Source organism: Ischnura elegans, chromosome 4, assembly GCF_921293095.1.
Source record: "Ischnura elegans chromosome 4, ioIscEleg1.1, whole genome shotgun sequence".
Lineage (NCBI taxonomy): Eukaryota > Metazoa > Arthropoda > Insecta > Odonata > Coenagrionidae > Ischnura > Ischnura elegans.
The window spans coordinates 103,463,610-103,480,482 of record NC_060249.1 but is presented as its reverse complement, the minus strand read 5'-3'; the positions used below and the strand labels follow the sequence as shown (position 1 = coordinate 103,480,482).

Sequence of the window (16,873 nt, the reverse complement as noted above, 5' to 3'; positions counted from 1 at the left end):
GTGAAAAGACAAAGAATTGTGCTATGTCATGTGTAATACAAGTATTTTTAATTGTAAACTTGTATTTCACACTACAAATTCTTTCAATTGCGTCTGTAACTGTCCAGCTATTGATAGAGCGAATGAAATGAAATACTTGGGAACAATTTTGTGCAGTAGTGTACGCTGGGATAAAAAATTACTTACTGTGAACAAATGCCTTAGAAGTACCTTGTCCAAATTTTACTACTTACGAAACAAATGTCTTCTTCTGGTTATAAAAAAACATTTATCATGCTCCATGCTCTATTTCATGCCAAAATCTCTTATGGTATAATCTGCTGGGGTAGAGGATACATGAACTCATTTAAGTGTGTACTATTTTCGGAAAAAAAATAATTCGGGTAATATTGTCCAAAAACTCCTATGAACACTCATTTCCGTTGTTTATGGCCCTAAAATTGTTGCCACTAAGGCATTTGAATTTATTCAAAGTCCTAAAATTATTTTATGCCAGAAGAGGCAATATGCCGAGTGGATGTGACAAATATAAACATAAATTGAGGAATGAGTCATTTGTAGTAACAAACAGAAAAGGTTAACATTATTTAAACGTTGTTTTCTTTACATGGGGCCAAATGTATTTAATGTACTGCTCGCTAAAATTAAAAAAAATCAAATCCTAAAATAAAATGTTAAGCCTTGCCATAGACTGGCTTTTCTCACAAGAAATAATTGAACATTTATTTTGATGTTATTTCTTTAAAACACTCATGTATTATTTACTTTATTATTATTTTATTTTATTGCATACATTTTTGTTAGCTGATGGTGGCTCAATTCTGGTCCTATTACCTTGGAGACCACCTAAAGCTCCTACTCTTTGTTATCTTTGTTATTCAGCTGTAGCATTAAAATGTAGGAGTATATAAAATTATTATTATCCAATATCAACCTTATTTGGATATCCGATGGATATCATACGCTGCTTTGGAAGAAATGACATCTCTAGGCGCTATATTCACTGTCCCTGCAAGGCAATTGTTACAGCTATACCAGACACATGGCAAACGTGATTATATAATTCAGGCACATTCGTCAAAGAATAGCTGCATTATGAATGCTAAATGAAATTCGATCCGCATGTCAAACATAAATTCACTGCATTTCAATTTCATACCGACAGATAGTGTTATGTACGACGTCTGTTTTTTTTTTTAATTTTCAACCTCCGATGAGTCATAAACTGAAGACAAAGGGATTGATTAAAAATTATTTCGTTGCTAAATATTGAGCAAACTTATGGTGCCCTTTCGACATAATTTCTTCGGTCTAAGTGCTTTGCTTCACTGCCGCTATTACTATGTCCAAAAGTCCTTCACGGGAACTTGTCTCGTAATTGCTATGATGATCTCTTTCACGGAGTCAACGATGGATTCCGCTATCTTCGGCCCCACGCTCTCATTCAATTCTCTCCAGTTTTCATTTATAAATCTGTTCATTTCGTCTCCTGCAAATAAAAAGAATGAATTTTGAAGCATAAATATTGGTTAATTACATATTTTTTCTATATTAGCTCCTTCCGCTTCCATTTATTTTCTGAATATCGCGCTCCTATCCTCTATTTATTTTTCCTGTGCTTTTCAAATTGGATGGTAGGTAATGGAACGATATTTTATAGTTTGTAACCAACGTAGAGCAGTGAAATAAAAAGTGATTATTAATGTGATTTTACATATTATATATTATTATAAATACATATTGTAAATTATCTAGTTAAATATACCGAGAACACAGCTATCGCTATTCATTTTATTTTCATTATATTTCCCCTCAATTTATTGCTACCAATGCATTATATTTTATGTGAATATGAGTTTTTTACGCACATTATGGATGTTTTAACGTAGTTAAACATTCAAAATATTAATACAGTGGAACCTGGATAATTCGAACTTCTTTCATTCGAAATATTCTTTAATTCGAATATTTCTCTTGGTCCCTAGCATTTTGTATAACAAATTGCTAAAAAATCTTGGATAGCTCGAATTTTATTTTGGATAAATCGATTTTTTGGTGTTTTAAATGAAGGTATAAATTATAATATGCGACTCAAAATGATTGTGAATCCATCGGAAAATGCTTTACTAATGCTATTGTCAAAAGGTTTGTGTTAGACAAAATGCGTGCCAGCGTAGAGTCTTGATGACTCATCCTTCCCCTCCCGCCCGCCAATTGCACTGCCTACAACACCATACCTATCATGAAAAATGTGAAAATGGTTTTTTTAGTTAACAGTAGATTTTGTTTTATGGTTGCCATCCCAGGAACTTTGTTTATTTTTCAATATTCTGTTAGTCAATCAAGTACGTATTCAATGTCAATAACATCTTTGCTTACTATTATTCTATTTCAGTGTATTATGCTATGACATCTTGTCTAAACGTATACGATTACGAGTTAAGTTGGTAGAACACAGAAGTTCAGATGTTGCTGAGGACATTTTAAGGATAGAATGAAAATCTCACTTCATAGTTTGTTGCTGTAAATATTCCTGTTTTAAGGTTTCTTAAATCTTGTTAATAGGCGTTAATCAAAGCATTTTTATTTCAAGAGTGTCATTTTAATAAAGAACTTTGATTGGAAATATGAATTTTATTGTTATAGACCTATATATTAAGGTCTTCTTCAATTCGACTTTTTGGATGGTTCGAATTTTTTAACTGGCCCCTTTATGTTCGAATTATTCAAGATCCACTGTATTGCTCCTATAAATAGTGATAAAATTATGAAAACATGATGACGAGCTACACTCGTCATTCCGCGCGCTTTGGCATCGAAAGTTCATGACGAGCTAGACTCACCATTTCAGCGCAAGGGGTTCATTATTTTGTATAACTTACATTTACCTTTCCAAAGGAGAATGTTAATGTTAAATATCCTTTTTTAAGGAAGTGAAGCACCCATGCGGGGGAGAGAAAGTAAGAGAATAATTATGTGGGGATTAATGTGGGGTAAATTGGGGAGGGAAACCGCATTTTACATGTGCGGCATCTCTAATTAATTTACCCTACATAATGAAAGAGGGTAGACAGTATAGTCATTTGAAAGTATGAGCCCAAGATGGGAATGAAGACGGCCGAAGTGATTCTCAAATGAACCGCGACTATAAATTTAAACTATACCATTTTTCCGAACTGAAGGCGGCTGGGTGGAAAATAGAAAGTAGCCAATGGGAAGCGCTGCCCCTTCCACCTCTCCGTTCCATTCCATCCCCTTCCCTTTTCCCCTCCGCTCCCGTCCATCCGGCCGACCGGCGTTGCCAGCCTTGGGAGTAACGGTACTTTCGGGGGCAGCAGAACCGTAGCCTACGTTATTCATACGTAGGCTACGGCAGAACGAACGCTCGGCGATCTCCAAAGATTCGGCTTGGCAACACTGCCAGCTGGAGAGCGATGTGCACTGAACGGAGTTCGGAAAGAGACTGCGGGCTCTTGCACACTTTCTCCTGTCGCTCTTCTGTGATTGGCTAGAAGAGTGGGTGGGTTGCGAGCACGCTCAAGGTCAGCCGCCTTCAGTTCAGAAAAATGGTATAATAGTTTTACAAACTTTATCAGCAAACATATTCGTAATATTTACATATCCAACGTATTAAAACTTCTATAGGAAATATTGGCTAGTTACTCAAAAAGCGGTCGGTTTGGTGGGGTTTGAGAATTATAGGTGCCTACACTGAAATTTTGACTTGATATTTATGATGAATGACTAGCAACTAATTCATAAAATATGTTGTGTGTTCAGTATAATTTCATTTCGGTTTTCATTGTAAAGGGTTGTGAAAACGCCACAATGGACTTACCTAGGAGCTTGTTTCCGTTGAATAGGTTTTCGAATTGAACATTCAAGTTTTTGGCGCTATACTCTACTTTGTTTGTCGTGGGAGCGTAGTATAATTCGCCGTCCGACTTCTCTACCGTATCACAGCTGAATTCATACTGTACGTCAACGCCATCTGCAATGCAAAAAAAAAATGAAGGTAAGTTTTCTGGTAAAAAGAAAACGCGAAGGTTACCCCTCACTTTCCTTGTGCTGGTGACGTCATTGGAGTTATGGTTGAATTACTAATTTAGCTAACTTGGTAACCCGTGCTAAAATTTCACACTTTCACGCCATCAGGGAGTAATTATGTTAAGGAAACGGTGTAATTGGGTTTTACATGGAGAAGAAGGTGTATCATGAAGTACTTTCTTTATACTTATTTTCTTGCAAAACTGTGCAAAAAATATGAATACAATACAGGAAAGAGAATGAAAATTGCAAATATTTATTCCATAAGGCTATTTTAACTAAAAATATCGTAAACTTCCTCAAACTTTCGCCTGAACTGAATGCTCTTATCAAATTACCCACGTTTACTGAGGCAGTGAGCATTCTTTAAGGATAATTTGTTTTCAAGCTAAAAATAATTAATATTATCTACGACCTTAACTTAACTGTGTCATTCACATCGCATACTCTATTTCAGCGTTTCGTCCAGCATTATGGACACAAAGTATGTTGGTATGTACTTACACAAGGTCATATTGAAGTCACCCTCTCCCATGATGGGCATAGTAAGAACTTTTCCGGTGGCTTCGTACTTGCCACTCATTTGCATCACGGGAATGTAGACACTCAAAAGGAAGTTCGTAGGATCATGCTTGATACTGGAGAAAGATTAGGAGCAGGTTGATAAGAGTGGGTATACTCAGCAGTGCAACGGACCCTAATTTGGCTATATCATAATTGAATCAGTGTTTAAATGTTCACTGTTAGTGATAACAACTTTGAAAGCTTCATTTCCAAAGCTAAATTTCTTAATTTCATTTCTTTCAGCTTCATTTATTATCGTGGGCCTTTATGATATATATTACTATGCTTTACAGGAAAAGTAACTGGAAGTAGTGTGAAAAGTAATGCAATAAGGTTCAATAAGTGTGATTACATATAAAATAGAAAAAAAAACAAAGAAAAAATGTATACCTATGTAAAGACATTTATACATTTGTATCCCAAATGTGGATACCTGAGAACTTAGCTGTCCAAAATGCCCACTTATATTAAGCACGTTCGAAACAATGTTTTTTTAATTTAAACTATATGTTTAAGGCTAACGGTGAAATGTAATGCTAGTAAAAAATATATATATATATATATGAAAATAATATAAAAAATACAAAAATTTATTCTTTTCCTAATCATATTTGTAAGCTATTATACCAGCATGGTTAATTATTCAGGGAGTAGCCATGAATTTTTAAGAAGTATTTTGTAATTTTGGTGTTAAAAACTCCTATTGATGGTAATTTTCTTATTTATGTTTGTAGTGAATTTCATATTCTGTCAATTGTTACCGTGAAGGAATTTTTGAGGTGAGAAGTTCTATGTTGGGGGAATGTCAACATTGTGATTCCTAGGGGATATGAAATGAATATTACTTTTCCAGATAAATCTTTCGAAAAGATAAGGTGGGTTACCAGAAGATAGTTTTTTTGAAAGTAAGGCAAGTAAGATCATACAGGCGACGTTGTTTATATTTCAGCCAGTTCATACTTATAACCTAATAACAGCCAAAATTACTGTTTCTCATTGATTAGTAAAGGTTTGTAAAAATTAAATTAGATATTAACACAAGCTGTGAGTAACGGAGCTCTTAAAATTGAATGCCGTGCGCTTAGCACCGAAATGCACGGTAGCAGTTAAATTTTTGAGGCTAGAGGGAGTGCGGGTATGCCTAGTTCAGATTACGATTGTTCCAGCGATCGTTGGAACTATCGTGCATTCACTCGACGATGGTTAAAACCTGTGCTGCCCTCCAGTATTGAAAGTGAACGAGAAATTGACGGTTAGCAAAGCTGTTGAGTTATCAAGGGTTTAGGTATTACTGTGTGTTCAACGTGTATTTAACTTATAATTTTTCTTCAGCGCATATTCTTCCTTGCTTGGACAAATCCATGAAAAAATAGAGTGATGGGAGCTTTACAAACTTTTCGTCCTTCGCTTATCATCTTCCGGTTTTACAGCGCCTAACCATCGTAAAAAGGCAACGTTCGGAACTACAGTAACTATAGTCTACATGCATTCCCACAGCTAGTTCTGCCAACTATCGTTAGGACGATCGCAGGGACTATCGTAATCTGAACGGGGCAGTAGTGATGGAAGAATGCCGTTCAAAATCGATTTTTCGAGAAATAGATTTTTTCCATGTGTTTTCGGCCTTCATTCCATGTACACGCCACACTGAGTCATTGCCCTGTATGTATGCTACTGTATCTTTGTTTCAATTCCTATCTGTTATTATGTTTGTATATTCACCTTTGATGACTTGTGTGGATGTGAATTTGAAATGTTTGTAACCTCAATGGTTAATGTCTTCTTGTTGGGATCAGCGTTCCCCGAAACGCATGTGCTATGTGTATCGTACTATTTGTATGAGTGTCAGTGAGTGGGACAATCTTTAATTCAATTTCTTCTTCTTCTGTGTGCGTTGATTTCTTCCTTGGTGGCGGTACTTACGCCCAGAGCCATCTCTTGGCCAAGAAATTGGGCTACATCTGGGGGCATCTGCGGGATGCCTAGGATACATCGCGATTTCCGACATGCAAAGCATTTGAAGACATTAATTGTCCAGAGCATCCGGCAACAGGGCAAAATTGCGGCCAATCGGAGCACTCGGCTCAAAGTTTCAATGGTTTAAAAATGGTGCGTTTACGACCTAAAAATTATCAGCGATTTTGGTTCCTACTGGCATCATCTATCCAGGGTTAGAATTAAGTGACACAATTTTCCTTCAACCTTTACAACCTCACGAGTTAATGAACATGCTCACCTGATGGACTTGACTTCGCTGTTTGACAAACCGTGGAGGTTAACGTCACTAACAAGAAAGTGCACTCCCATGTCCTTTCCCTCTATGTCGATTTTTTTGCCGGTGAAGTACGGATCCAATGGGGGAACGCCGTACGAAGGAATGCCTGCGAAAGTAATTGAGATTTGTTAGTATTATTTATTTATTATATAACTATTAATTATATATTTATTAGTATAATTTCTTTATTACAAATAAAATGAATGAGAAAGCACCAGCACCCTAATTATGTAACTGTGAGAAGGGTGAGAGGGATGTCGTTGCCAGGGGCAACGCGATTCCCACGACGGAAGGTGATAGCAGCGATTATGAAACCGTGATCGCTCTCTTTATCACGCTGCCAGCGTCATCGGCCTATCACGTTCGAAACCGATGGTGATAAGCATATGCTGACATAAAAACGAGCACTAAATGCATATATTAGGAAAAAATTATTGTTTATTTAATTTAAAAATGCCCCATAATCGATTAAAAACCAATGAAATCCTTAATTATTTCTACTGGAGTGCTCTCTTGACATTATTAGTTGTCCACGTTGTTCAATTGTTTTATGCGCACGGTAGTGAATTCTATTGAGCTTAATTATTTCCACACTACGACTTGGAAAGTACTGCTAATTGAAGTACATCCGTGATTCAAACGTCAATTACTTTATATCGAAGTTTAATTATCAACATTTGCCAAGTACGTTCTCCAACATGTCAACATCGTTAAACTCAACTGATTTGGGCGTTACTTCTTGGGACGTTGAAATGTTCATGGTGAAACAAAACTCAGAACTATTCCACAAAATTTTATTTTAACAGTCAGGTTAGTCTTGATAATGACGGTATAAACGTCGAAAGTAGTAGACTGTTAAAATAAAAGTTTGTGGAATAGTACTGAGTTTTGTTTCACCATGAACATCGTTAAACTCCTTTTCGATTTTTTAATCATCATAAATCAACTATTAACTACTTACATTCAAATCGCTAGCGCGATTACTCTTCCATTATCATTTCAACATTAATTAGTTTCAATCCAAGGTCACGACTTTTCGGCCATTCTCTACGATATAGTAAATATAATGACTGCAGCATCTCCCGGCGAGCATTTAGCATAATGGATTACGTTATCACACATCGAAAAGTAATACTACACTTTTCCAATAACTTTACCATTATACGAGTACTTTATCATACTATTATCTATTGGCGAAGCGAAGTACTTAGCTTTGAATTGCATCCATTTTATGTTTTCGTTGTTTGTTATTGTTATTTCAAAGACTCCGCAGACGACGCATTCTCGTACAAAGATGTGTCGAAGGATTTCATTGGCTCTTCAGATTTCTCAATGATACCAACCTCACGCGCTCGTACCTATATGATACGCGCGATGACGGTAGCTTACATGATCGCGCGATACAGCGGAACGTGATAGGAGAACGTGATGGTCATCTATCGCCGTCGTCGCTGTCACATTTACATAATTGAGGTGCAGGACTGACAATCCTTGGTGACAAAATTTTCATGCTGCCGAAGCCATTGAAAAAACTGAAAAGGAAATTCTTTTCACCGAGGAAAACATGATCTACATCCATATCATAACCGGCGAGCCATCTCTGTATTGTTTGGCAAGGGCTGATAAATCACCAACATGCAAGATGATTCACACATGCACACCGCACATAAAAATACTACGCAAAATATACGTCGTGCATCTACATAAAAAGGCAAGACTTGTTATAAGTTAGCAATTCCTATAGAAAATCCATGGAATATTAAAACACTGAAAAAATAAAAAATGCAATTAATCGACCCAGCAAAAGACATTTTCTATTAATGAAGACACCGTTGCTATCCCTGATAATGGCCAGCTATAAGCTAAAAATCAATGCCAAGGAAACCAAAGTATTGGTCTGCTGTTGGCATTCCCTGTTTTTTCGTCTTGAAATATTCTCTCATAGACTACAATTAAATTATTAACTTTCATATGAATTAACTAAAATTGCTACGTAAGTAGTGTGAATTCTTCTATGGTTTTCCACCACGCCAAGTGCTCTGCTGCCGACGTTCAATGGCTCATTCCAGCCCTAAGGATGGAGTGCGCCATGTATCCCAAAACGACGGCAGCCATGGAGGAGATTTCCCATAGGAGAACCCGGTAAGCCTCGACCATTAGCATACACCGGGGAAGCATCAGATCCTTTTTGAACACTAATCAATCTTTCTGATTTCGCCTCGCTGATCATTCAATACATTTCTTTGCACGTTATCAGCCAGTTGGAAACTCGAGAAGTATTATTTCCCTCCCAAAATATCCCATCCCAAGAGAAGAAAGGAGTGGGGTGTATAGGTAAACATGTGAATGCAACGCGGTGTATGTTGGGGAAACGGGGCGACAATTTCAAGAACGGGTGAAAGAATGCTCTGCATGAGAAATAAAAAGACTACATCACAATTTGCGAAACATTTGTTAGAAATCAGTCATCAAAGTGATTTTGTATTTGAAGTGGTTCACGTTGAACCTATAGGACCAAGATGGATTGGAACAGATGGAAATTTTGCAGCATGTACGTTCCAATGACAACATTGTTAACGACTTTTGAATGACTCTCACTCCCCTCCTTTACACTTCCCACTCCTAAATTTTTGGGATAACGACATGACGAACCCTTCGCCCTCTCTCTCACCCGAACCCCCCCTCTCCTGCCTTAAACTCCCTAAGGGAGCCTCCTCCCCCTAACTTCTTTCTACCGTTTGACCTGGTTCTTTCCCCCTCCCTCATCTCTGTTGACCAACCCGTTCAACCTAGTTACCTTTCTCCCTCTCTCACCAAGCCTGGTATAAATTGTTGCGATGAACCTCTGTAGAGTTCACCTGATGATGACGTCTTGCGTTGAAATCATGGTCGTCTAATTGTGTAAATAAATATTTCCTGTGAAAGCACAAAGGTTCTCTTTTTCATTCTTTATAAGTATTCTCACGTTTGCTATTTGTTGCAGTAAATGTCATTTGCTTTCAGATTTCTATTTCATTAATTTTATTATCTCCGATGCAGATTTTTGGGCGAAAAAAAATCGCTTTCTTCGTGAGTTCCGATATAATCCATTCTGAGATGAGGTATCGTCGCACAATTTCATACTGTGAGTTTCGGGATCAGTGATTGAAATATATGCTCGCAATTTTCGACGGAGAAAATTTTATTACGACCTATTTCTTTAATTTTACTACATCTTACCTTGAAGACGATAGTAGCATTGAAACCTAAGTCGCCATAAATTTTATAACTGTCGAAAATTGTAAATATTTATTTCAGCATAGAAGTATTCTACTCCATCACGCTTAAATCCTCGGATTTTATTTATTCATTCGGGATTAGTGAATAGAATCAAAGTTAACCCTCATATTTTGTAGCGCTGTTTAGAGAGTCCTCAAATTTTTGCGCCAAAGTTGGAATTTATTCTCAAAGAACTAGAATAATACACGAAGTCAAACATTTTTATAGGCAATATAAACCAAAATTTTTCGTTTTGAATCGTGCAGTCATGTTGGTATACATTTAATTGATAATCTTATATACTTGCCGTTAAACACTGTCAATATATGTATTGCTAATATACGGACGACTTTATACGTTTATATAATTTCGTTTTTACAGTTAAAAAGATAAGATGTTTATGTACATTTTCCTGTGTCTGAAATTTGAAATAATTGATATCTTGTATGCTGATATTAATCTTACCCATTTTAAGTTGTGGTACGGCCAAGTTTCCATTCGCAACAGCGCACTCATTCAGCGTGGGGTCGTTTTTCGGACATGGCTTGAACACGCTAGCTGCAAGAGGAAAGAAAAAAGCTGGAATTAGAATAGGTATTTGATGGTTACCATCATCGTGGATGCATGAATTCAGTTCGTACTTATTCAATGCAGATAACTTAATAATGGTGGCGTACAAATGCTCGAATGAGTAGGGGATTTGGTGAAATCATCTCGGGTTTTCCATCGAGTGAGTTGCTAGTAGGCCGACGTTTCGATGGCTGCCCTTGAATTGGGACGATTACCATGCCCTGTTGACGATGACAGAGGCAGCTGTCGAAACGTCGGCCTATAAGCAACTCACTCGATGGAAAACCCGAGAAGATCGCACCAGTAGCATATCCCTGGAAGAACAACTTCCTATAAATAGGAGCACATTTGCACGGATTTAGATCTTGTGATATTTTATTTAGATTTATTTGAATTTTTTCCTCAAATTGTGAAGAAAAACAAATGGTGCACCACTATACTGATCAATATATTTCCTACTGTCTGGTGTACTTATTTTCCTTGAATAATTAGTATCCCCGTAACAATTTTTTATTCATTTTTCAATTTATCAATCCAATACCTTCAATTGAATTACGTTGATCAATGTGATAGTTTCAATGCAGTTGTGATCATTGTAGACAAGTGGATGGAATTTTGGGCACTGACTGACTGACTTTGTCTCCGGATCTGGCTGAAACTTAGACCGTCCTCATATTAAAGCTGCACGCAACGAGTCTTTAAGGCGCGAGTAAAGCCTTAAAAAGTAAATGCTCGACGACCGGAATGTTTTTATTTCACACGCTTAGGTTGTGGTCGTCGCGAGGTCTACTTTCACCTGCCGTCACCAACCGATCCAACCCATCGGGTTGTCACACACAGTAGCTTGAGGTTCTACCGAGGCTCTACCAATTGTATCTGAATAATGAAAATTTTAGGGAGGAAAAATCATTTATGATGATTTGTATTTCTAGCCAGGGTCTACCAAACCTGCACGCAATAGTCTGACCACTTAGCTACCTATTTATTGTTTTCTCTGATGTAGGTTATCTCTCTGCATTCATCGCAAAACAACAGGGGAAGACGACGTTTTGGATGCTTCAGTGCCAAGAGTAATTTGAGCAAATTTATAAGGTCCTGTTTCATGTCTAAGCTTTGGACAACGAATGCTTCCCCTTGGAATTTTTGAATGGCAAAAACCATTGATCATTCCGACTTTAATGCAAAGATAACATAAAAACAGCTGAAATAATTTTATTAGCTCTTGAGCAAATAAAATTTCTTTCTTTGTATTCTTTTTAAAGTTTCTTTCCTTCTCGTTATAAACTTCAATTCTTATTTGAATGAATAAACTAATGTGGAAAACTTTACCCTCTGTTTGTACCTTTATGTGATGAATTTCCACGGAGTGAACTCGTGAAAAATGGATCTGGTTTATCGGAGTGATCGAATCGTTATGACGCACAAATCAGACCCCTGATAAGTCCTTTTCAGCTTCGCCACTGCAAATAACGGCGAACTCCTGTAATCTAACACCTAGAAGGTTGTAAATATCTGGAGGGGGCACCACTGGTTTCGAGCGTGGAGCAAGGTGTGGCTGGAATGGAGGTGCTTGGGTAGTACAAGCCACGCCCACTTTGACCAAAACATTGACAATCCCAAAAGGGCATATGCTTACTATTTGATGACATTTTTGGTCATAACTCACCAATTAAAATAACTCAAGGAACCCAGGACGTAAACCTTTTTTTCTTACTTCATTGGTAGGCTTTGTGAAGTTATGACTCAAATATCTTTTCCCAGGGAAACATTATTATCAAACATCACGATTACGTTCTACAAACAGCTTAGCTTAAAATAAAATTTTACTAGAGTAAAATAGTTATTTATCTGCACTTTTACAGGCATTGAATTTTATCATAACCAATGGAAATTAACAAATACAGTAATTAAGTATATTTTCAAGGACATCCCCACCAGTAAAGTGGCTAACAGACACACAGAGTTCGTACATTAGTACATTAACCCCTTCCAATTCGATTGATTTTCCGAATATCGTGCTCCTATTCTTTATTTATTTTTCTGTGGTTCTCTTTTAAATCGTTGGTAATGAAATGGTATTTTGTAATTTGTAATAAAATAACCGTGAAACAAAATGTGATTATTAAACATGGAGACACAGCTATCGCTACTAGAATAAAATCATTTTAATCCTTTCGATGTATCATGTTTCATGGCATATGAATTATTTATGTATACTATGGATGTTTTAACATTTTAAAGCCTTCAAAATAAATATATTATTCCTCTAAATAGTGCAAAAAGTATGAAAATCCGATGACGAGATACACTCGTCATTGCGCAGTTTGGCGTTGTAAGTTCATGACGAGCTACACTCGTCATTACAGCGCAAAGGGTTAAATATGTATGGCGAATGACGAGGAAAATCCTATGACAAATACCAGCAAACTACTAATGATTATGGCAGAATTTTTCCCTTAATTTAGTTCATTTTTAGGAAAAAAAACGTAGCTACTTCCAAATATCAGTCGGAGACTGAGGTAAAAATTGTAAAACCAAGATGGCGGAACTTTCACCACGCCAAAAACTCGGAAACGGCGCCTCCAGATATTTACAACCTCTTTGTCTATCACGGATTAAAACACCTTTTGAGGCACGGTTTTGCACAGGGAACCCATAGGTCACTCACGCAATGGTTTTGCGGCGTCCATAGAGTTGGCACAGATGCAGAATAGCACCGCCATAATCAGTGCAGTCTTCGCAACCATGGTGTGTGCCTCTCCGTTTCGTTGAAGTCTCCGGGAGATTCGGACGTCGCTCCGGTTTCACTCCGCTGCAACTTCTGTCTTAAATTCCGACTTTGGATCGCTATATATCTTCGCTAATAAGATCCACCCTCCACCTCCACCTCCATTAATCCCCTCCACTCCAATATCCTACCAGTACGCATCATCGCGTGAGTTTTCTTTAAAAAAAAGGACGAAATGACTTCCGCCAAACGATTTCCTCCAGCACCAACCGCGTCATATTTTTCTCGACGTCGAGTAATGTTAAGATTTCTGGCTCGGTATTTGTTTAAACTTATCTATCGACTCACCCGTATTTTTAGAGTTGCTTCAAGGCTTAAACACGGGAATGGGTGTTCGAACATGTTACTTAAGATAAGCAATTGTCCTTGTATATTTAATTTTTGGGTGAATAGAAAGAAAGGCAGTGTTTTAATAACCTCCAAATTCAATTTTCAAAGCGAGATCTTATGAATAAAAGTATGGTTAAGTAAAATAGCGGCTTCAATTTGGAGTAGCGAATATTTTTATACTACCTCAAATTTCAGCTTGAATACGTTAAGATTAGGGCACCCTGGCGTTGACATTAGGTATGCGTTCAAACTTTTAAATAATTATTAACAAACACAATGAAAATTGATTTTTCTGTAATACTCTTAGGCTATCTAGGAGAGAGTTACCTAAATCGCACCGCTTCCCAAATCGCACCAACATCCTAGAACAAAATGTATTCGACTTATAGGCAATCTAATGGCTGGATTTAGAACTTCCTGCATCCCGAAGCACACCACATTTTAGTTGTTGCCACCGGTGCGGCTACAAGTCTGGTGCGTGGATATTAATAAAATAAGTGTCTCATCTGCTATCTTTTTTCGCCTTTTTGGTATGATCAAGTGTTTAGGTAGAGGTGATTTAATATAAATTGGCGATCGCTCTCCAATCGCATCACATCTATCTGTACGCTTTGGCTTTTCGTTCTTTTATCGAGAATCCAAAGATATGGAGGAAGGGAAGTATGGAAAAAAGGTGAAAAAAATTAATGGCAAATGGACCCTGTGAGGGCATGAAATTGAAAAAAATTCAAAAAAGACATTTTCGGTGCCGAGGAGAAGTTCTAGGAATTTGGTTCTTGGTTTTAATGAGGTGAAAGAGTTTGCAGCCTAGGAAACCGATTATTATCGATTATAATTATTAGCGATGGGCGAAGCAAGAATAAATCGACAATACAAAAGCATAACCGAAGAGGGCATTCTACATAAAGAAGACTGCATGTACAGCTAAGAATAACTATACCAGAATAAGGAAAAACTTCATCAAATGCTACATATAGAGCATTTTTCTGCATGGCTTGGACGTTTACGGCAGAAGATAGTAAAAAATGAATGCTCTCAAAATGTGATATTTAAGAAGGATGATCAATATATAATGAATTGACAAAAGAAATAATTAGGGAGTGCAAAGAAGACTGGGAGAAAATAGAAGTCTTCCAAAAGACATAATGAGAAATTAGTTGTCCACGTTATTAGATATGATGGCCCGATGAAGACAATCGTCGTGTACGGGAAGAAGGCTTAGGTATGGCCGCGAATGAGTTACGTAGGGCAGGTTATCAGTTATTATTGATAACGCAAAAGAGTAGACAAATGTCAATATGGAAACTCAAATAGGTATGAGTGTGAAATGAAGAGCTGCGTCAAATCTGATAAAGTATAATTGTTAACTTATTATGATGATGCTGGAAGCCGTTATGGCTTTCTTTATTTTAACTACTCCGCCCATATGTGGCTACCCTAGAATTTGTGATGCTTTCAAGCTAGTTTCAGCCGTCCAAGGAAAGGTATAGAAGACATCAAAATTTTACATCGAATACATCTGTTTTGTCTCCTTTTTTATCCACTAATCCACTATCTGTCTACGATAAATACTCGCATACATTGGTAATTTTCCTTGGGAGTTAAATTTTGGTAGGTATTCCGCGAACTTTTTGCCTCGTTAGATATCACAAACGAATATCTCATGAAATCTAACTTAAATAAAATAATTATTACTCATTTTACATTTGTAAATAATACTTTACCATATCCAATTGCTTCTGCCTGATTTTTGAGAGATCCTCTCATTCTTCCTTTATCACCTTATCCAGATTATCATCGAAAACCCTGCGTTAAGGTATTCTTCTGTGTTCATACAAGGAGAATTTCGTCCACCATTTGATGAAGGTAATAACACACCGTGTTTTCGGGTTCTCTTAGCGAACGTTTCATTTTTTTGGTGTTTTACCGAGTAACGTTACTTATTAATCCGCGAAATGAACAAACTACAAAGGAAGGCTGCGCGGTTCGCCAAAAACCGCTACGGGCGTACAGACAGCGTTACCCAGATATTAAGCGAACTAGGCTGGGAGCCACTGGAGACTCGGAGGATGCGCGCTAGGCTTCGATTGCTTGAACAAGTGAGAATGGATATATTTAAGAGCGACCCGGAGAACAAATATTAGAGCCCCACTTTATTTCCAGGTCCGACAGAAGCGATAAATTAAGATAGATGTTTTGCCGAACGGATAGATATGGGAATTTGTTTTTCCCACGATTTCAATAAATGTTTTTCCCATAAAGGATTTCAATAAATGCTAGACGTAATTATCCTTAAAGCACTTCCTTTTTATTTGTAAACGCCTGGTATTCTAACACCCTCTGCCATACGCCTTTTAGGTGGATTTCGGAGTATTATGTAGATGTAGATTAGTTAATAGTTTTATATTTTTCTTCCGAAAAAAATACAGTATAGATCGTCTCCGGTAAATCTATGTTTTTTAGCCACTTTTCTTGTCGTAAAAAGAAATATTTTTGCTGTTTCCGTTTCAATCGAACTTCTAGTTTCGGCGAATTTTGATTTGGCTCAAATTGGGGAAGTACTTAGGCAATTTTCTTTTTCTTGTTTTCCTTGGCAGGGTTTGAGGAAACGAGAACCCTTCCTGATTGCCTATTAACCCATCTAGCGATTCGATCGATGGATTTCTCTTCCTCATAGGAAAATCCACTAGGATCGCTAGAACACTAATTGCTTATGCTTGGTTTCGCTAATAGTAGGGCCCCCTTCGCTTCTATAGCGTAGGGGTGTTTTTCCCTCGTCCCGTCCCTTCCGTTCCTATCCCTTCCCAGAGGCGTCGGCGGGCTCCCATCGCGGCGACGCACATTGGTCCCAAATCGAAAAAAGCTGGCCAAAAGTCATTTTTTCGACTTTTTACGAGGAAGTTTTGAATTATGTATTCGGATTCTGCAGGATATGGCCTATAATATTTTGTACTTGATAGGTCTGTGTCATTATTATGTTGACCTGTGTAACCCGTCAAACATGGGCATGTTCAGCCTAAAACGCCCGAGGCGTAGAAATA

General features: G+C 37.4%; 1 protein-coding gene across 1 annotated transcript; it reads right to left on the bottom strand.

The window, feature by feature from the left end:
* Positions 1–851: 851 nt before the first annotated feature.
* Positions 852–13,521, bottom strand: LOC124156905 (circadian clock-controlled protein daywake-like). Its single transcript, XM_046531390.1, has 6 exons — positions 13,383–13,521; positions 10,610–10,702; positions 6,848–6,992; positions 4,552–4,685; positions 3,839–3,991; positions 852–1,489 (listed from the first exon to the last, which is right to left on the bottom strand). The coding sequence occupies exons 1-6, from the start codon at positions 13,459–13,461 to the stop codon at positions 1,341–1,343; spliced, it is 753 nt and encodes a 250-aa protein (XP_046387346.1). The 5' UTR covers positions 13,462–13,521; the 3' UTR covers positions 852–1,340.
* Between the last annotated feature and the right edge of the window lie 3,352 nt (positions 13,522–16,873).

Bases quoted from the DNA above. Each gene is read 5' to 3' on its own strand.
- LOC124156905 (XM_046531390.1), bottom strand. From the start codon at position 13,461: ATGGTTGCGAAGACTGCACTGATTATGGCGGTGCTATTCTGCATCTGT. The intron at 6,993-10,609 runs GTAAGATTAATA...TTACTTTCGCAG, and splicing joins CGTACCACAACTTAAAATGG to GCATTCCTTCGTACGGCGTT. The intron at 3,992-4,551 runs GTAAGTACATAC...TTTGCATTGCAG, and splicing joins TGACTTCAATATGACCTTGT to ATGGCGTTGACGTACAGTAT.